A 19,017-nucleotide genomic window follows, 5' to 3' on the forward strand; every position below is an offset into this window, starting at 1 on the left:
GTCATTTTCAAATGAACTCGCATGGAATCGACTGAAATGGGCAGGAGCAAGTCTTCGGGGCATCATGTGACACTCTCTTGTGCCACTTGGGCCTATTGTTATCTGTTCTATCCTCCGAGTCGTAGGACTACTATGAGGGGGGATAATGTAAGGCCGGATGTCCCAGAACGGGCCAGTATGGCCTCACCTGACCTGTTTGGAGGTCGTATGACCTGTGCTTCGTATATAAGCATGAATCCTGACAAGCGAAGCTTGGCAGCGATTCGTCTCTCTTACAATACACTCCTATCTTTCTCCGAAAGCTTGCTCTCAGTGCTATCCGTGCTACTTACCATCCCATCTTTACACTAACCTGTGTGGCCAGCTAACCTGTTAGGTACGTTAGTCTTATATAATAATATAGCTACATTAATAAAAGTGTGTATAAAAATACTTTTACTTATACTTATTAATAACACCTTTTTTAGCTTTTAACTAATAAGTTGTTATATAAGCTTATCTACTTACTAGCTTTATTTAATACTTTATACTTTTTTATATAATTTAAGCTTAAATTAAAGTTATATAAGTATATATTTTTTAATTTAAAAGCCTTTATTATATAGTACATAAAGCATATCTAAATTTTTAAGCCTAACTTTAAAAAATAGCACTTAGATTTAATTCTTAACTTTATTTTTAACTTTAGTAAAAAAGTATTACTTTATATTTTATATTTAAAACTGCTGCTTAATTATATAAGAAGTAACATAAACTTAAAACTTTTTAAAAAAGTAAGTAGCTATTTACACATATATAACACCTTTATAAAAAAGCCTAAGTAGATAGAGTTAGTACAGTTTAAGGTTAATCTTAGAACGTCCTTTTATATTGCCACTATACTAGTAAGCACTTGTATAATGTAACTATTTAGAAGATGCTTACTAGGCATTATAAAATTCACATATATAAACATGTATAAAATAATTATAAAGTTATAAGTAGCTAAAGGCTATAATTATGTGCAGGGTAAAGAATTTTTAAATTAGCAATTAGTTTTTTCCCTTTACTAGCTAACAGTCCGCTGTAGCGGATCGTCGAACGCCTGGCCAGCTCGCAACCATTTCAGTCTGTCCGTCTTTAGCGATTCAAGCTTGAGCTTAAGCTTGCCAACTTCTCGAGGACACGTTTCTCGATCTATCTGGCTCTCTATCTCTTGATATTCCTTGCTGTCTTGAAGATCATAAAGCTCACGCGCAGGTAGGGATTGCAGTAGATTTGGGACATAGGGAATGTTCAACTCCTGGCTGACCTCCAGAACGTCCTTTCTTTGCTCTCGACCCAGGAAATTTGCCGCGCCATCAATCGTTTCTCGGGGTTGGTAGTGCCTGCGTAAAATGCCGGCTTTCACATGGCCTCCAAGTCGCATGCGAGATGCCTCGGAGTGTTTTTCGTCTATTCGACATGTTGGCCAGTAGGAAGAAGCTAGTACATAATTGATGTCCTTACCAGCATTAGTGAGTCCTTTACGCCTAAAGTCGTGAAAGTTTGGAGCATTAGGAAGACCAGCACGATAGCACCAATCCTTATGCCTTCGGTGCAAAGATGACGCGGTCTCAATGCTTTCCGAATTTTTCGTTGAGCATTCGAAGAACGGCTTATCGAGAAATTCGTGCCTCCAATAGATCCGAGCAAATCGCTGCTCCTTTGTTACCTTGATGTCCAGAAGTTTTTGTAGCAGCTGGCGCCTGCTCGAGGACTGGTAATCTCAAAATGGTGTTCTTGCAAGTAGTATTACAAGACAAAACGTGAAACAATTTTCATAGAGCGGCCCTGTCATGTCTTCGTAAAATGTCGTTTGGCCTCTACGCGAGGAGCCAGTCCATGGATGCACTAAGAAGTTAATCTGATTGACATACCTGTCTTAAGGATTATCTTCCTTCCCTTTCTCATCTTTAGTGAACCGAATGCAAAGCTGTGTTTTTCTAGTCCTCTCATTGAACATCGCGAACATATCCACATCCTATTGTCGCACGTGTCTCACGCGATATCATACCCATGTACTGCACTATTCACTCATTAGGCATAGCTCCTATCTCGTACAGTATATAGTCTTATCTCAGCAAGCTTAGACGGGATGGGGAGAGAGCCTCGACAGGGGCAAGCCCCTGCTGGTAGCCTTAGTGGCGCAAGCCCCATCTCTCTAGCTAATAAGGGTGTAAGAAAGGCTTTCTCTCCCTAGCTGTCTAAGAGACTTTTGTGATTTTTTAGGTGATATTGTAGTTCTAAACCTCCTCTACTATGCACTAGCTTAACTAAGAATTACTGTAGCTCTACTACTTTTTGTCTAAACTAGGTTAGATTTTAATAGGTAATAGAGACAGTCTCTAGCTATATTCTAACATTTTTGTAACCTAATTTTAACAAGATTTAGTAGAGTATTGCGCTATTAAGTCCTGCGTAGGACATTTTAATAACCTTATAACTACACCTTATTGTAACTTCCTAACTACATAATATATTATCTTTAGAATTTAAGACCTGTCTAAGACAGGCTCTATTAGAGAGCCTGCAAAATTTTAGGAGATCTAGGCCGCTAGTTGTTAAGCTGGATAGTAGGCTAGGGACATTGCGATTGCTCTCATGTCTGCAGCTTAACTAGCTGTTGTCTGAGGACTCTGAGGACTCTGAGGATCTAGGAGCTGTCTGTTACGGTCTATGGTTGGACCGACGTAACTCCACCACTGGTACTCCACAATCTAGCTAGGTTGGGGCAGGGCTCGCTTATGGACCAATCGGAAGGTGCAGAAGCAGCGCAGCCGCCTGCGGTTATGGGAGAATACATCGTCCAGTAAGACAGAAGGCCGCGAGTCCCGACGAGTTGAGCGAGTCAAGCGAGTTGGCTGTGCTGCCAACTCGAGGAACTTGTCCAACTCGTTCTTGGCACCTTTAGACATGTATATAGTTTCAACCTTGAACAACTCTTAGGAGGCGTGTTCAACGTTTAGTTTATCTCTTTACATAGACTGAGTAGCATTCTAGCTTTACGAAGAGCTTTAATACTATTTGTATATCTTGCAACATATATACCTCCAACCCTGTCCAACTGGACCGTTTGACCCGGCCTCCATATTGCCGCCATCAGGGCAAACCACGATCCGGCCACTCTTCCCGTCTCCAATAAGCCCATTAGCCCTTACGTAGGACTGTACACCCTACCACCGGCCCCTTACCTCCGTCCTTTCAAAGGAATAACACCGGCCCGAGTGCTTCCCCGAAGCAAGGATTGTAACACTGTCTCAGACTAGCTCTGTCAGGGAGCCTGCAAAATTCTAGGAGATTTGGTCTGCTAGTTGCTAAGCTGTAGTCCAGTGGATGGTAGTCTAGGGACGTCGCGATCGCCCTCATGTCTGCAGCTTAACCAGCTGTTGTCTGAGGACTCTGAGGATCTAGGAGCTGTCTTAGACTAGCTCTGTTAGGGATCCTGCAAAATCCTAGGGAATTTAGTCTACTAGTTGTTAAGTTCTAGTTAGGAGGGCAATACTATAAATCTAAAATTAGGGTATAGATAGGTTAAAGTTCTGCGCGCGTTTAGATTTTTCTCTACTAATAATAATTAGAATTTAGTAAAAAATATACTATTTTATAGCTACAGCTTGTCTCTACATTCTATTAAATTCTAAGCCTATTTAGACATATAGTAGTAGAGATATTGTAAATCTAATTTTATTGTGATGCTCTTAAAATAGGCCTATTTATAGAAAAAATTACAAAAGTCCCTCAGACGGCTGAGGAGAGAAACGCTACCGACAGGGGTCAGAAACCGCTAACCCCCAGGCCATACTCTATTTGGAGTAGCAATATGCATGGTTTGTGCGTCCTCGGTTCTCTCCTCACGTCTGAGCTAGCTGAGATAAATATAGTCAGCTCAGAGCTCTATCGAGCTCCTCAGACCTTACAATACACTCATTCCACTTTGTTTGGATCTTGCTCCCTTGTCGAGTCGTTTGCCATATGCCCCCTCCTGAGCCCATGCAAGACCTATATACCTTCATTAGAAGAATGCTATCAGATCGAATTATCCTCTTACCTTGAAATGTGAGCCTCTTTTTTCTCTCTCGGAATCCTCTCGTGCAGACGATTTGGCTAGATCACCAATTCTATGGGAGCCAAAGAAGGAGATCAAAGACAGTGTCCAATGAATTATCATCGCCTTAAGCTTGTTATATTGGGTATTGTTTTGTTAGAAAGTGTATACTGCTAGGATTCCATAATGAAAATTACTAGCAAACTTGGATTCCCTTACAGAGTCTCTTAAATTTGCGACAACGCGTAGAAATTGCTTGTTGTACTTGAGATCTGTCAGCAGTCTGCTTTGGAAGATATGGATGTGGATCTCACTTGGGTCATATGCTCTCTATGCTCCACAGAGATTGGGTGATTCATCCTTTTGCACCAACCGCAGAAATTGTTCCAACTGTTTCTAATAGTTTAGTAGCCAGCTTGTTGTAGTTGTCACTTTTCCTCTTCGCTGAGTTGTTTGAAGTAGTAGTCATCACCCTTCCTGCCAACAGTTGCGGTTCCAACCCCAAGCATAAATCCTTCAAGGCTCGATAGAGAGTTCACCGATGCCCCGGGATGCGTTGCTACATAACTACTCAAGTCAGCTGGACTTGGCACCGAGTTGGGAAAAATGCCACAACATACAGCATCCAACGACGTCCCATCCTGGTTTGGTTACCTTTCACGCCTTTGGACGGCTTGTACTGTCCTTGTTTCTCCTTAACTTTGGATCCATCAACATTTGATATTCCCGCGATACTACGCTCGAGAAAATCTCGCTCGCGCTCGGATATTTCCATGCCATGATATAGAATGGTCCCCGAAGGAGCCATCTTGAATGGACTGAAGGAGAGAGCCGGGAAGTTCTGGTCGGAGACGAAAAGTGGCGATTCTGTAAGAGTGAACAGTGTCTGTTAAAGAATGGAAATAAGCGTAGATGCACAACTCTATGCACAATGGAAGAGGAAGCAGAGACACTCAAAGGCGAGGGCGGCATTTATACACCTTGAAGAAAAACCACATGGACGCGTTGAAAGATGCAAATATATGTCCCATCGAACAAGACGAGGCATTGCTGATGCAGCATGGCGTGTGCCTCTCACAGGGAGTCTTGACGGTCCCGAAACTGGGACCCCAAAGCGTTCGTGTAAACTTGACAACTTATATTCATGGCCGATGCTTGTTCCAGGGATGGCCCATAATCGGGACTCTGAACGTGACTGAGCGAACCTTGAGCGAGCTGAGGCGCGCATGATTCAAGGTTGATTGAGACTGAGCACGACTGAGCAGGCCGTGAGCAGAGGCGGTGCAATCGTGAGCAGTGTTGAGCCGAGATTGAGCCGAGTGAAATTTTGCTGATGTAATGTGCCAAGTCCGACTAACCCAGTTGAATGTATGGAGAGTGTAGATTGACCCGACCATAGCGGCGTAGTATGTGGCGGAATGCTTGCCTTGGATGTAGGGTGGGAATACATAGCGGTGATAGTGCAAAAAAAAACGGTGGAGAATGAATTTCAGATGCGGCGACATTTTGGCTTGAGGGCGGGTAGCGGTTTGGTGGGTTGTGATGGGGGATGGAGAGTATGCAGGTAGGCGGGAAGTGAGTTCACGGCAGCCACGAGAGGGCCGATGGCGAGGTTGTGGTGGTATTTGGATGCATTTGGTCACCGCTCATGAGTTTAGAGAAATAAATCACCCGCTTTCAGGGTGGAACCTGGCCGGAGACTCACGAGAATTGTTCATGTGGGTTTCTAAAGGATGGCGTGTGCGTGTGAAGGGTGTGCTATTCTAAAGATGAAGACGGCATGACTATCAGCTTGGAGGTCATAAATGGCTTCGTAACCAGTAAGGTTTACTAGGTATTGAAATTCCTATTAAATGAGCCCTAGTCTGAGAACGGGATTTTGCTAGAGGCCCCGAAACTTTATTCAGCAGATAAAACTGGGAGCAGAGCCAATATGTAGAGTCTAGGGATAATGCAGATTCCTTCTGAAATTTCAAGAACCATCCCAACAAGAAGGTAAGAGTCACATGGATAAATGGCAGTCGAGTGATTTACACGCTTGACAGATTTCCAGCGTCGCGAACAGCTTTGGTAAAGGTACTTCACACTAAAACACTAAGGCCGAACTTTGAATTTTCAATGACTTGTTTTCTTCTTCAAGCCTCTAAGCAAATGCCAGAGAGCATAATGAAAAAAAAAATTGACGCGAGGCCCACCTCATGCCCAGTGTGGTCTTTCACACACTCCTCGCAAGTTCCTTAAGCCCTATAAATGGCCCATGCAGTTAGACGTTCGACAAAGAAGGGGAGGGAAGTACTTAGCGCTGAGTGATGTTCAAAGAAGAGGAAAATCCCATTCGCGACAGCCGGCGGTGGTGCTGGGGCCAGCGTCACTGTTCCCACTAACTTTGAGCAAGCCCAGTGAGTTGCGGACAGGGTCAAAAATAAGGGATTCTGATTATGATAGCCTATCGACTACCTGGTGGGCATCACTCCAACCTAGAACTTATTTCACTTAAGCTCTGAGCCAAAAGGCAGCTAGGAAACTTTAGCAAGGCATCAAGTGCAGAGGGGAGAGGAAGGAACTCACAGAAAGCTGAGGAAGAAGAGATGGGGTTGGCGGGGAAGGGGAGCTTTTTATGGAGGGCGTGAAGCGCTCGAGCCATCTATCACGTGCGCTACAGCTAGCCCTATCCTAGAGTTAGCGTGCTTCTCGGGTGTATCTTTGTTGTTTTAGAGGATTCTGATGCCTGGTGGGAGAGTAAAAATAGAGAGCAGTGGCTGGAGGCGCCGAAAGGAACTCGAGTAGCAATTTAGGCTTACTGAGCCCTACAAAACATCTCAGCGGCTATCAAGCACTATATTGTCTTCCACTAGCGCAGGCAAATCCGCAAAAGGGTTAGACGTTAGCTATAACATAGCACTCTCCCATCCACTGAGTACTCTTCCAGCCTCACTCAAACCCAACGCCCACCCCGCCCATATATCAATTATCTCTATGCTTCATCCAACGGGTTATAAAGTAGCTTATTTTGCGACTAAGCTCCCTGTAAAAATGACATAACGTCATGGTTGTTCCGTCTAGTGCAGCGCGAACTATATGGACTCGCCACCTCTGGCTAACGACAAGCAGTACAACGTTTATCCTATCCCCGCACGAAAGTGTTCGTCTACAGAGCGGCTGATTTCCTCCTAGAATGTTATGTAACGTTAGGTTAGTAATTGGGAACCTGACATAAGGGAAGTCATGCCCACAGCAAGAAGGGGATGTGGAATTACAATGCTGGAAATAAGAGATGTTTTATAGTTTACTTATGCTTGGCATATGGGAACGGACTAATAATACATTGTTTAAGCTAACGGTAATCTCATGTATTCGATCACGGAACGAGTTGGAGATACGAAGCTGCACAATGGCCTTAGTGAGCACCCGAAATGAAGTTATTTGATGGTGAAAATGTACTTTCACGATTCTACATCGGAGCGGGAAATATATCGTTTTCTTAAATACCTCTTGCCTTTTCGTCGCAATACTATAAATAGCATCTTGAACTACATACTTACCTTGAGAATACTTTAAATGATCGCCATGTCTGAACGTTACATTGATCAAGTTCCGACGTCGCCCACATGCTCAATCTCTTCATTCGAGTTCATACCATCTCCGCACAATAAGATCGCTTCACTACATGGACCACCAAAATGGCACTATGATTATAAACCACCAAAGGAAGCGAAGAAGGCTGATGGGGATGCATTCCAATCCTCTCACGCAGACACACATTCTCAGGGTGTTGAATTCCCAACCCTGACTCCACAAGAGTCTCAGGATATCTATTCTCCGAATGTGGAATGCTTGAATACCGTGGGCTGCATTACAGATTATGGCCACAATATCAACCCGTTAAGGTACCCGCCTTTTAGTGATGGAGGACGGTTCAATAATCCTTCTCAGAGTCTCGCTGCAACAGGACACTACGTCAGCCCCGCGGTTCCTTTTCCATATATGAGCACAGGGGCTAGTTATCCACAATCTTTCCCACCACCACCAGGTTTCAAGACATTCAAAACCTGTCTTCCTCAATCTCTGATCGCATCGGCACCCGCTCTCACTCTAGATAGGCCATTCAACCCCTCCACAGCGACTGCGGAGCAGATTGCAGCTAAATTGATGACTCCACCATCGCATTTTATATCTCCACAGAGGACTGTCCAAATCAGCCTGCCATGGGTAGTGGAAGTTGTGGGTTCGAAACACCTAGAATTCAGCCAGAAAATCCATCGTATCATCTTGAAGAAGGATTCTGAGCTGCGGACTCGTGGAGCTGAATTTGGGTTGTTGCCAGAGTATGTTCTCTGGTTGTGTGGGGATGAAGGTCATCGGACTAACGTTTTGCGAGTTCCGTTAACGAAGTTTAAGAGTGGCACGAAGTAAGGGTTCGGAGGTATGAAAGCCGCCTTGTTGGAATTGGTGTTGGGAGTTTATTCTAATACTTGGGCTTAAAGGTAGCTTGCAATATAATGAAATGCATCCTAACTTTAATGCAGCTATGGATGAAATGTGGTCGAATGACTTGAAGATGTAGGTCTCAGTACTTTGCATGAAACTTGAATAATTAAAGTTGCAACATGTTCATGAAGGCCACAGAATAGCACGGGTAGTTGAGGAGGTGCTGTCGTAAGACACAGCATATTGCGGGAACGAAACCCCCTTGTGGCGGTATGGTGGGTTGTTAGTGCAAGCTGCACGTGATCGGCGTAAAGCGAGAGGTTAAAAGCATCGACGAGGGTGATTTAATTTCATATTCCAACGCCACGCAGAATACAAATTTAGAAGTGCCGTACGTTGAGATCACAATCTTGAAGGATTCAAACTCCTGTCTTGTCAAACGTCCCCCCCCTGATCTGTTTGTATCCAGTAATCTATGCCACGGCATAGGCCACCAGCATTCTTTACCTGAAACTGCTCGAAGAAGCCAGAATAAAGCATTTGATGGTCGAGTAAACGGACCAGATGCGAACGTGCAGGTTTCCACAACTCTTGATCTAAATCGAAGTATTCTTATACTCTCCACACAACCGATTGCTGTGACCGACCACACCCCGCCCACCTAAGTTTGTACAAAGTTGGAACGTCTATAGAGAAGGATATTGAGTGCACGTGTTCGATCAGTGGCCTACGGAAGAGGTAATAAGGATCTAGACTTCGAAAAATAGATAGCAAGGAGCAGACCGACCTTCGATCGGTTTAGGAGCGAAATTGGCAAACAGATTTCCGAACACCTTTCTCGCCCACTGGCTAGACAGAAGAGACATGTTTCCGCATGTAGTTTCTTTGCCTTGGAAAGTCCCGACCTTAGTGCACTTCCAGCAGGACTAGCAAACGGTGAGGCTTGGTTCCTGCAAGAGAAAGCTCCGATACGCAGTCATTTACGCCCCTAGCAGCTCCGCCCCACTTAGAGCTCGGACAGCGCTACGAGAATTTGGTGCCCATGATCCCCTCCTAGAAATACAACAGGCCATTCTTCCTCATAAGAAGACGTTGGTCCCAGTACGAGTTTGAAAAATATAACAAGATATAATACCTCAACATAGCACTGAACTTCAGCAACTGGTAATCTTTGTGAGAAGGAGCAACACTCTCAAGCTACATCGTCAAGCTGTGATTGTGCATATGGCAAGATTGCTCACCACAACCCTCTGCCACCCTTAGATGCTTCACTGGTGTTGGTTTCCAAGAGGCTCCACCTTTTCGTCGTCGGGGTACGGTATGTTGGTAATTTGCAGGCACCCCGACTAATCCCTAACCCGCGCCAAACGTCTCTCAATCCTACCGCCACCCGGTCCATTTCTGCGGGGTCTGGAGTACCTCCACAGTAACCAAAAAATGCTGTCCCAATTCCAAGACTAAATGAAACCGTTCTGCAGCATTTGCCAACGCTATCTACACCCATAGATATCCGCTGTACTTTTCAGAACTGGATTGCCACTTGCAAGATCCGAACGACGAACCTTGGCAAAAGGATGACGCTGCCCCCCTTGACATCTAGTGCGCTGTCGAGATAATTAGGTTAGAAAGATGTGGAGCATTCACTGGTCAATGGACGCGGTGTTCTTTGGAAAGGCTTCGAAATCTGAACTCATAGCCTGGCGCTTGGTTTACTGAAGATGCCCTACAATTGGATGCGCAGTTTGGGTGGGGATACAGGACTACTGGTACTTCTGCGGAAGGATACGCCCAAGAAGCCGAAGTCCTGAAAAAAAGCGAAGGCAAATAAGCAGGCGAAGAGGCAAGAGAAGCACAGCGGGAACAAGACGGCAAGGCTGATGTGGAAGATGGTAGTGATAGCAAGGAGTGGGCCAAAGGAAACACAGAGGAGCGGCTACGGATCCTGACAATCAAAAGGGTTCTATCCGTGAACTTGCGATATTTTCCATCAAACAATCTACGAACGGAAGAGTGACTAGCTACAAAGGAATGAGGGTGTTTCACTGTGTATAGGATGCCTTTTGTTGGCTCTGCATTTAAATGATTAGTTTATGTAAAATTTTAGTTTTGGCTCTCTGAACTGTAGCTTTCACTTCCTTAATTTCATTGCCATTGAAGGGTAGTGAATTGTTTCGCACGTGATTATTAATTGTTGAAAACAACACCTTTCGTAGATCTTTCAATCAGAAAGATCATTGTAGCAATTTAGTTTGTTATTAATTATGTGCAACTGCTGGATTAATTAAGAAAGCACGAACTATATTGCAGTGATTGCGTCGCTCCCGACCGACATTCCGGGCCTGAATATCAAACTATATTCTTCGCGTATTTAAGCCCATCACAAGGCAGAGTGATTCCCATTCTCGGGTAACGACGGCGCAGGGGTGAATCCCTCCATGGCGCGAGACGGCTGCCACAAGTGAACGCACGTGAGTAGCTCTCTGTGCCCCCGTCGGCAACCCTCTCTATCTCCCATTCCCTTATTCAAAACTTCACAAGCTTTTATACGACCTCTCCCTACTAATTTCACCCTACTCAGATCTTATCCACCGACAGTATAATTCAAGATGTCGGAGAGCTCCTCTCAATCGTCTTTTGAGTCTCCATCGGAGGGCGAGCATCAAGAACCCGATCTAGCGAGTTTCTCTATAGCTTATTCTACAATTTCGATCCTTTGTCTAACGTTTTATATTAGAGTCAGCGAGGTGTTGATGCCCAAGACACGGGGTATTCTTCTAGCGAATCCGCTCCAGAGATTGGGCCAGCGCCCGGCTTGTACGCCCCATCTCTTGTGCAGCAGATCATCTCCCAGGATGATAGTTTGCAGAATATCGTTCATCGTTTGATGAACCCCCCTCAGTGGCTGTACAGTCCAGACGGTGCGACGGTGACACTTCGGATCAACTGGGCAGTGGGTGTAGTAGGAGTGGAGCATTTTGATTATGTCGAAGATCCGGACACGGACCGCCACTCTCTGTGCCTCGACAGCGAGTTGGCCACCAACGGCCTGGAGCTGGGATTATCAGAAGTGGTTCTCGCGTGGTTGAAAGATGGAGAAGACAACCTAGTTCTACCAGCAACCCACTTCCGATCAGCAACTAGTAAGCAAGCAATTCCTCGTCTTCATACTTGCGAGAATTACCTAATCATTGTAGCCTCAGCACCACCCTGAGGTTCCGGTCTCCACCACCCACTTCCAACCAGCTTTTGTAGCGTAATCGGGCTTTTCATACCTAATTTGGCGTTCAGGGAGATAACGTAGAGATACCCTGGGATATAGGACGATAGCTAACGGAATACGTTTATAGATAAATCCTTTGCGTGGGTCTGAAATGTGAAAGATATGAAATGCTCCTTTAGCAAGTTAGACAAAACCAAGGCTTCCGGTGGTCGCAAGATCAGCCTGTACTCAACGCCACTCTTGAACGAACAATAAACTGGAGGCTTTGAGAACCAGGTGCTTCCTAAAATCTAGAGGCCCTACGATAATTTAAACTGAAGGATTGGAATGGATTGTATTTACAATTCCCTTTCCTGCTCTAAGATTCTTATCTTTTACTTTAACTGATCTACGTCTAAATGGAGGTTGTAGTAGTCGTCCCAATAAGATCACTAGCATAGGTAAAGAATATATTGATCATAAAGGAAAGTAGGGATAAGATAAATATTGCCTTCTTGTCTGCGTATTGTATATACTCGTGAGATACTTCGTGTATAGCTAAACCTATGATGAACGCAGATATTCCTGAAGACTGTTTTCTAACTCTAGCTCTATAGGGACCCTCGCTACTCTGGACGGACTATAATTTTATCTGGCATGTGAAATACGTTTTATGGGTTAGGATTGATCACAGAAACCCTTAAGTTCTGTGGATGTGTTAGTTTAAGAGGTAGAGATACTGTGATCAAGTAAGAGGAATAACCGTGACGAGAAAACTTGAGCAACGCTCGCTAATTCGTATGGAATTTGGCTCGTGTCGAATAAAGTTTAACTATATAGTAGATAGATAATTTACAAAGACGCGCTTTGCTCTCGAGAATTCTAGTACGTGCTCGGACCATAATACAGCTTGACTGGGAGTGATGTAGCTGTTGTCTATCGCCTGGCCGAATTGGTACACCTGGGTCTGAACATTCTTTCTTGGCCGTATAATGCCTGGGAATGGGGTATACTAGACAGAGCATGAGCAATAGCAGAGATCCCGCTGACCGCCTTGAGTCTTGACTTGGTACACGTGCCCGAGGACAATTGGTCTGGGATCCAGAGGGCCTTACCCGGGGCGAGAGGGATGCAATAGTAGTCACACGAAATGGGTGTCTCTAGATATGGAGGTGCTTCCAAAGCCATGGGACGTGAAGATCAATGTCTCTCATGCTACTAGTGAAGGTCTGTAATATCATATTCTCTAATTCCTTTCGTCGGAGCAGAAGCCATCGAATCTAACAGGTCAAAGGGTTCATGAAGAATACTGGTGCTGAGGAAATCGCTCCCGATGTTGCTGCCACCAACGACGACAACGCGTTTCGTCCTTGCGCGGGAGGGGAATTGTATGGAATGGTGATCTGCGGTAGGAATACCAAATCTTTGATAAGTCTTATATCGACTGTGCTTGGAAAAAATAGAAACGCCAAGAAGTGCACCCAATGTGAACCATTGCCTCCACCAGATGCTTCCAGGGTATCTGATGCGTATCCAAACTCCAAAAATGCTTGCTGATGATTTTTGTCATTCTTCTTTCTCGGTGGCCCGAGAAGAGTACTGGTTTAAGGATAAGGGGAAACACGCTGCCCGGTATCCTCGTGCTCATTATCTCCCGACGTTTCCGCCACCATCTCATCAAAATTGTCTTTGGTCTGCTTGATCTTATCTAGTTCGTATTGCGAGCAATCGTCGGTATGGGTGGCCTTGGACATGATGCGATAATCGGCGACAACAACTTTGTTCCGGATCTGCCTATCTGCTGGTGAGCATTCATCCTTCTTATATCCACGCTTCTGGTACAACGCCATCGCCCGTGTATTGCTCGTGAAGACCGTGAGCATCGTCTTTGTGATTCCAGCTCGTTTCGCCAGGAACTCTGCAATGCCGAGCAGCTGTGAGCCGAGGCCGGAGCCTCTCAGCTCCTCCTCGAGGTGGACTTCATAGATATAGAGAACTGATAGCCAATCGTTTGGGGGATCGTCGTAGGTGTACATGAATGAGAGGAAACCGACGATGTGCTTGCTGGGAGCGGCGGCTCGAACGAGGATGTATTTCATGTCTCTGTGACACATTTCCTTTTTCTTACCGGCCGGGTTCCATCCTATGCTAGAGGACTTGTAGGAGGAGGAGGATGTAGACTCGACCAGGTGGAAGCAGGCCTCGAACTCTTCTTGCGTCATATCTCTAGCGAGCTCAACTCGGATCGAGATGTGAAGTGCCTTAGGAGGCGAGAGCAAATTTTCCCAGAAAGGCCCTAGAAAGAGGCGCACGAAGTGGTTCCTGCTCAGCAGGTTGATGCATTCGGACTGCATCTTTGGGGGAATTTCGTAGGCTGTGGGCTCGACTGTCTTTCTTACCCACGATGCGGAACGGTCCGTAGAGACCTTCTTCCTCTTGCGAAGTGGCTCCCCGCTTGCCTTGTGCTTGGGTGCCATTTTTGGAGAGGCTGTTGGCTATTGGCTGTTGGAAAGGTGATGCCAGGAAGGCGGACTGTGAAGAGGTGGAAGACGCGTTCTGCCGGGCGGTGAAGCGAAAACGCGCCATGCTACAAAAGTGCTTTATGCCGGCGACATAAGCAAAGCTATTCAAAAATAGCAACTTTCATTCATCTCTTTTTAGCTTTGCATGCTCTTTATTCTTATACAATAGCTTTAAGCAATAGCCTCGAACGTGAGGCAGCACAGTGGATAGGATGATGCGGAAATATGCCACTGTAGCGGCAAGAAACCCCTCGCTCCTTCAACAGAGAGGCAAAAGCCCCCTTGGGCTTGACCATGTGTGTCTTCCATAGCTACAATAACGATATTTGATGCTAATTATTGCAAAGTTCCTTCAACGACAACGTGCACTTGCGTTGTGGAGGGACATTATGAGAAGCACAGCTGGTATCTCAGATGCAGCAACCAAGAGAGACATGCAGCAGTTTGCTAGAGCTGAATTTGAGCGGCATAGAAATGTCACTGATCTTGTAAGTCTCTCCCGACTACCTTCCGCACATTGAAACCTACTACGGAACATTGATGAAGGTGGTTTGATCTGCTATGTCTCTTGTTGGATTATATAAGACCAGCAGGATGATGCTCACCATTGTTCTATTTCGCATCCTACCCCGCTCCATCTTACATGACGAAAGCGAGTGAATGCACTGACGTTGATGCAGAGTCATATTCGCTATCTAATATCGGTATGCTGCTCAGCCTCTAGTTGCCTCTAATGCGCTGACTTGAATGCTGCAGACTGGAAAGACGCAGTTCGACACCATGAAGAACTCTCTGATTAATGCGGGATTATTGACCTGAAGCCTGTATAAGCATCTTTGATCCCAGACTATAACTCTAGACTTGCTTCTGTTCTTTTCTGTCTTAAGTGCACCATGTGGATATTCGGTATGCGACTCGCGTGTTCGGTCAGCGGGGGGCACGACTGACTCGCACACTTGAACTTCCTGGCTGGAGGGGTACGGCATCAGCACCCTCACTCTTCATCCCACTTGGCCCACTGAGCCTTCAAGGCGGAATTGGCGCCTCTCCGATTGCCTTAATGCAAAGAGAGGCCCTTACTCGACGTCATTAACCGACGTTTATCTCGCGGACGGCGATCCGATCCGCTTATCCCTGTTTCAACCCCAGAAGCAAGGCTCGGACGCCATCTATCTCTAGAGCAGCGTTACACTTGATCCCCCCATTCTGTGTTTCAAGCTCACCGGCAGTCATGAAATCGGTCCTTATCGTTGGGGCAGGGCCAGCCGGGCTTGTGACCGCCAAGACCCTGTTACAAAGCGCACCCGGCAAGTTCACAGTCACGGTTTTCGAGTCTGCAGAACGTGTTGGTGGCATGTGGAGGGCCAGGAGAGGTGAAGAGGGTGCAAAGTGCAGTCCAGATATGAGAACCAACTTGAGCAGATTTACGGTGGCCTTCTCAGATCTCTCTTGGAACTCCGTCAATCTCACAGATGCCCAGGATGGACAGCAGTCTAGTGCTCCTCCGCCAATGTTTCCATACGCTTGGCAAGTTGGGAGATATCTTCAGGAATACGCTAGAAAGTTCATTCCCAACGCCATCATTAATTGCAATCGAGCTGTCACCAAGGCAGAACTTGTTGCAGGGACCCGGAGGTGGAGCGTTTCCTCAATCGATAAGACCTCTCAGAAAACTAGAAACGACGAATTCGACTACCTGCTCGTGGCCAGTGGGTTTTACGATCGACCTGAAATCCCGGCAGCTTATTCCGCCTCAACCTCTACTGCAGCTACAAAAGTCCTTCATTCGTCGGAGTTCCGTGATGTTTCGTCGTTGACCAACAAGCCCGGCAATATTGTGGTCATTGGAGGCGGAATCAGTGGCTCAGAAGCTGCAGCAACTGCCGCTTTCCAAATTTCGGATGCAAAATATGCCCCGGGTCAGCCCAAGCCTGCTTGGTCAGAGTGCAAAGTCTACCATGTCCTCAACCGTCCTTTCTACTGTCTACCCCGATACCTACCTCAAGATCCATACGAACCGTCCGTTCAAAACTTCAAACTGGCCCCGAAGTTTCTCCCGATAGACATTGTGTTGTACAATCTGAGTAGGAGGGGTGAAGGTCCGATATCTGCACCTCTTGGCCGTGTTCCACCAGAGAACGCAAGGAAGGGCCACAGTTACCTTAGATCGATAGTAGGGGGCGATCAGCGAGACGTTGGATATCCCGAACTTGTACACAAACCAGAGGAGATGCAATTTCCCGCTTTCAATGGTATCACCGATACTTATACTGAGTTTGCAAGGAGTGGCCTAATTGTTCCTGTTCGAGGCCGCGGTACGATCGTTCAGGATGGAGGGCGTAGTGGGACCGCCCGAGTGGAGGTTCGTTCAGAAGAGCCTTGGGGTGTATCGGATCAGCGCGTGGGTGTTTCACCCCTTGTTCCCCTATTTACAGATGCTGATCTCTTGAAGGAGTCAAAAATCGACAACGTCGTTGGCATCATCGAAGCGACAGGTTTCCAAGCGAACCTTGATTACTTGCCTGAATCGATCAAGGAAGCTCTCGGGTACGACGCCAAGTGTCGACAAGTTCCTACGCTCTTTTCCCGCGGTTCGGTATTCAATCCCTCCATACCAGAAATGGCGTTTGTCGGGTTTTACCAAGGTCCCTATTGGGGTTTTATGGAAATGCAGGCGCGGATGGTAACCTCGAGATGGAGTGGTATAACCCATGGAGAGGAAGGTTCGGGGTCATCCATCACTGACGTCCAAGAGATGGAAGATATAAGGAAGATGATCAAGTCTCGGATAAATAACATTCAGCAATTCTGGATGGGCGATTACATGGGATTTATGGAAGAATTTTCTCGTATGCTGGGGATCCAGCGCAATGACTCGGTGTTTGGCAGACAGGAAGGACCTTGTTTTGCGGCTAGGTATGCTACTGAAGGAGGCGAAGCTGGAAATATTATCCAAGAGCTACAGATAGTGCTTGACGACTCAGAAAAAAATGCGAGATTCGTAGCAGTCGCAGCGTTTCGAGGGATGCAGGGAAACTGGACGCTCCGACGGAAAATTGACTCAAAGTCGCCAGCTGCCCCAGGAGGAACGCTTAAGGGTACCGCAGCGTTTCACCCCAGAATCCCAAGTTCCCCAGAGTTTGCGGCGGAATACCTATATATAGAGCAGGGCACTTTTACTACGGATAACGGTTACTCATTCCCAGCGACGCGGCGATACGTTTACCGTTACAATGAAGCCTCAGATAAGATCACTGCTTGGTTCGTTAAAGAAGATGGTGAAAGCGTCGAGAGGTTTTTTAATCAGATGGAATTCCAAGAGTCAACCGATAGCGGGAAGGGCTGGATTGCCAATGGAAGCCATTGGTGCGATCCAGATACGTATAAGAGCAGCAGCGAATTCAGGTTCAGGGGCGCAGCTTTGGATTGCTTTGGAATCACGTACGATGTCAGTGGGCCGAAGAAGGACTTCACCATGGAGAGCTGGTATCAGAGGCCTCTTCCCAGATCCTTGGCTTAGGGTGGTGGTGTCGTGCTGGAAGAAATGGGACTCCCCATCCCGGAAGAGAAAAAAATACCTAGCGACTAGGTTTCGTGTAAACTACGCTACACAATATTGACGTACTATGCGTCTTTGCATCTCCCACCATCAACCCTTCTATGGTTCGACTCTATCAATGTCTAGATTTCTCATGCTAAGATTTCCTGTCTAAAATCTGCAGCTTATCTCGATGTGACTTCTACGCTTCTACCCCAAACGCAACGACTGGAAATCCTATTGGTCCTTACCGCCGGACGATATAGTAGAGTAATATCGACGAATCGTCGCCCATTTCTTCCTGACAACCATTTTCAAGCTCCGCTTTCTGATGAGATTACTACATTCAGGATCTACCGGTCAACCATCACCGCGCTAATGCTATGGTACAACTTCAGTAATCAAGACTCAGGATTGCCTCCAAAACCAGGGCCGATCCGTCAACAAGACTGAGTATGCCTTATCAATATACGACATACATTTCATTTAAAGGGGAGAGTTGCTTCCAGTTTCGTTTAGATGTGGAGCACCCGATGGCACTCGCCTTTTCGTCAATATTCGCTGTACCTGGTCATTGGCGCGGCTACTGACATTGCTCCAGGTATCCGGAAGCATATGTAGATGGTTCAGAAGAAATTACGATAAGATCATATTTCTGAAGAACTCTCTATCGCGCGCTCCGTGGATATGTATGAGATCCGTGCCATTACGTTCAACACTTGTCAAAAGTCCTTTATTCCTATAAGGAAGAGAGTACTGGACTCCGCTTCTAGTAAAGTTATGTTCCATGCAATATTAGTCTCCCATTCTCTAAGACCTCATCTCTACCTCGGCGCTGCCTGGGTATCAATTCGCCATGTTGGAGAAGCCATTACACCGCACCTCGAGGAAACATATTCTGCAATCATCATAGCTGTGTTATTTGAGTCATATCCGCATGCTGATATCTCGCTATAGCCTAATCACTCTCTTATGGTCCGATGCCAAGACTGATAGATGAACCCACTTCATTGCCTTCCCGATTACCGGTACGACCCCCTTGCCGCCACGTAACATCCCCGCGAATGCTGCGGAATGCAAAATATTCTCGGATTTTGAGTATTGTGGACCCGGGGATCTACTGTCCCTCGCCCAGGCACGTGTGCGGATAATCTAAAATTTATCCTCGAGTCTTCCCATCTCACGCGAAGCATCAAAACCTGTTGTTCTCCCGAACGCGTGAGAAGAAACCTCGTGAGGAGATGTGTGCTGATAAGATTGCAAA

The 19,017-nt window shown here is 46.2% G+C and overlaps 9 protein-coding genes across 9 annotated transcripts; 5 read left to right on the plus strand and 4 right to left on the minus strand.

Annotated features, from left to right (window-relative positions):
- Window positions 1-1,216: 1,216 nt before the first annotated feature.
- BDR25DRAFT_167528 (uncharacterized protein) lies at window positions 1,217-1,408 on the minus strand (the record flags this gene model as incomplete). Its single annotated transcript, XM_033684102.1, has 1 exon — window positions 1,217-1,408. A coding segment is annotated over one exon (192 nt), but the record flags the coding sequence as incomplete, so codon positions are not given.
- A 2,387-nt stretch (window positions 1,409-3,795) lies between these two features.
- Window positions 3,796-5,571, minus strand: BDR25DRAFT_362673 (uncharacterized protein; the record flags this gene model as incomplete). Its single annotated transcript, XM_033696605.1, has 10 exons — window positions 3,796-3,915; window positions 3,955-4,020; window positions 4,070-4,198; window positions 4,238-4,330; window positions 4,381-4,426; window positions 4,499-4,651; window positions 4,687-4,933; window positions 5,047-5,116; window positions 5,145-5,281; window positions 5,322-5,571. 10 exons carry the CDS (start codon window positions 5,569-5,571, stop codon window positions 3,796-3,798), a joined length of 1,311 nt encoding a protein of 436 aa, XP_033540344.1.
- Window positions 5,572-5,608: 37 nt separating this feature from the next.
- BDR25DRAFT_362674 (uncharacterized protein) lies at window positions 5,609-7,493 on the plus strand (the record flags this gene model as incomplete). The annotated part of the gene is made up of 13 exons (XM_033696606.1): window positions 5,609-5,784; window positions 5,819-5,891; window positions 5,953-6,006; window positions 6,044-6,298; window positions 6,386-6,465; window positions 6,494-6,526; window positions 6,616-6,717; window positions 6,744-6,797; window positions 6,842-6,942; window positions 6,985-7,058; window positions 7,130-7,208; window positions 7,285-7,313; window positions 7,437-7,493. The coding sequence occupies 13 exons, from the start codon at window positions 5,609-5,611 to the stop codon at window positions 7,491-7,493; spliced, it is 1,167 nt and encodes a 388-aa protein (XP_033540345.1).
- A 140-nt stretch (window positions 7,494-7,633) lies between these two features.
- On the plus strand, window positions 7,634-10,970 carry BDR25DRAFT_362675 (uncharacterized protein; the record flags this gene model as incomplete). Its single annotated transcript, XM_033696607.1, has 17 exons — window positions 7,634-8,443; window positions 8,499-8,626; window positions 8,712-8,769; window positions 8,809-9,100; window positions 9,161-9,170; window positions 9,218-9,232; window positions 9,297-9,430; window positions 9,471-9,601; window positions 9,673-9,920; window positions 9,951-10,100; window positions 10,132-10,201; window positions 10,236-10,295; window positions 10,350-10,504; window positions 10,620-10,652; window positions 10,708-10,741; window positions 10,785-10,900; window positions 10,940-10,970. The coding sequence occupies 17 exons, from the start codon at window positions 7,634-7,636 to the stop codon at window positions 10,968-10,970; spliced, it is 2,475 nt and encodes an 824-aa protein (XP_033540346.1).
- Window positions 10,971-11,100: 130 nt separating this feature from the next.
- BDR25DRAFT_362676 (uncharacterized protein) lies at window positions 11,101-11,969 on the plus strand (the record flags this gene model as incomplete). The annotated part of the gene is made up of 4 exons (XM_033696608.1): window positions 11,101-11,173; window positions 11,254-11,652; window positions 11,707-11,791; window positions 11,894-11,969. 4 exons carry the CDS (start codon window positions 11,101-11,103, stop codon window positions 11,967-11,969), a joined length of 633 nt encoding a protein of 210 aa, XP_033540347.1.
- Window positions 11,970-12,108: 139 nt separating this feature from the next.
- Window positions 12,109-12,881, minus strand: BDR25DRAFT_362677 (uncharacterized protein; the record flags this gene model as incomplete). Its single annotated transcript, XM_033696609.1, has 5 exons — window positions 12,109-12,257; window positions 12,315-12,333; window positions 12,386-12,484; window positions 12,550-12,705; window positions 12,744-12,881. The coding sequence occupies 5 exons, from the start codon at window positions 12,879-12,881 to the stop codon at window positions 12,109-12,111; spliced, it is 561 nt and encodes a 186-aa protein (XP_033540348.1).
- A 155-nt stretch (window positions 12,882-13,036) lies between these two features.
- Window positions 13,037-14,188, minus strand: BDR25DRAFT_307703 (acyl-CoA N-acyltransferase). The gene has a single exon (XM_033690888.1). The coding sequence runs from the start codon at window positions 14,168-14,170 to the stop codon at window positions 13,298-13,300; it is 873 nt and encodes a 290-aa protein (XP_033540349.1). The 5' UTR covers window positions 14,171-14,188; the 3' UTR covers window positions 13,037-13,297.
- Window positions 14,189-14,333: 145 nt separating this feature from the next.
- Window positions 14,334-15,188, plus strand: BDR25DRAFT_107924 (uncharacterized protein). The gene is made up of 4 exons (XM_033683526.1): window positions 14,334-14,511; window positions 14,563-14,703; window positions 14,896-14,919; window positions 14,972-15,188. Exons 1-4 carry the CDS (start codon window positions 14,428-14,430, stop codon window positions 15,032-15,034), a joined length of 312 nt encoding a protein of 103 aa, XP_033540350.1. The 5' UTR covers window positions 14,334-14,427; the 3' UTR covers window positions 15,035-15,188.
- Window positions 15,189-15,231: 43 nt separating this feature from the next.
- BDR25DRAFT_272942 (uncharacterized protein) lies at window positions 15,232-17,764 on the plus strand. Its single transcript, XM_033687335.1, has 2 exons — window positions 15,232-16,616; window positions 16,668-17,764. The coding sequence occupies exons 1-2, from the start codon at window positions 15,447-15,449 to the stop codon at window positions 17,733-17,735; spliced, it is 2,238 nt and encodes a 745-aa protein (XP_033540351.1). The 5' UTR covers window positions 15,232-15,446; the 3' UTR covers window positions 17,736-17,764.
- Window positions 17,765-19,017: the final 1,253 nt, after the last annotated feature.

The sequence above is a fragment of the Lindgomyces ingoldianus genome (assembly GCF_010093535.1).
Source record: "Lindgomyces ingoldianus strain ATCC 200398 unplaced genomic scaffold BDR25scaffold_58, whole genome shotgun sequence".
In the NCBI taxonomy this organism is placed as follows: Eukaryota; Fungi; Ascomycota; class Dothideomycetes; order Pleosporales; family Lindgomycetaceae; genus Lindgomyces; species Lindgomyces ingoldianus.

Excerpts from the sequence above, each read along its gene's own strand:
- BDR25DRAFT_107924 (XM_033683526.1), top strand. The coding sequence starts at position 14,428 with ATGATGCGGAAATATGCCACTGTAGCGGCAAGAAACCCCTCGCTCCTT. Across the intron at positions 14,512-14,562 it reads GCCCCCTTGGGCTTGACCAT|TTCCTTCAACGACAACGTGC; the intron begins GTGTGTCTTCCA and ends ATTATTGCAAAG. Across the intron at positions 14,920-14,971 it reads ATATTCGCTATCTAATATCG|ACTGGAAAGACGCAGTTCGA; the intron begins GTATGCTGCTCA and ends TGAATGCTGCAG.
- BDR25DRAFT_272942 (XM_033687335.1), top strand. The coding sequence starts at position 15,447 with ATGAAATCGGTCCTTATCGTTGGGGCAGGGCCAGCCGGGCTTGTGACC. Across the intron at positions 16,617-16,667 it reads GGGGTGTATCGGATCAGCGC|GAGTCAAAAATCGACAACGT; the intron begins GTGGGTGTTTCA and ends GATCTCTTGAAG.
- BDR25DRAFT_307703 (XM_033690888.1), bottom strand. The coding sequence starts at position 14,170 with ATGGCACCCAAGCACAAGGCAAGCGGGGAGCCACTTCGCAAGAGGAAG.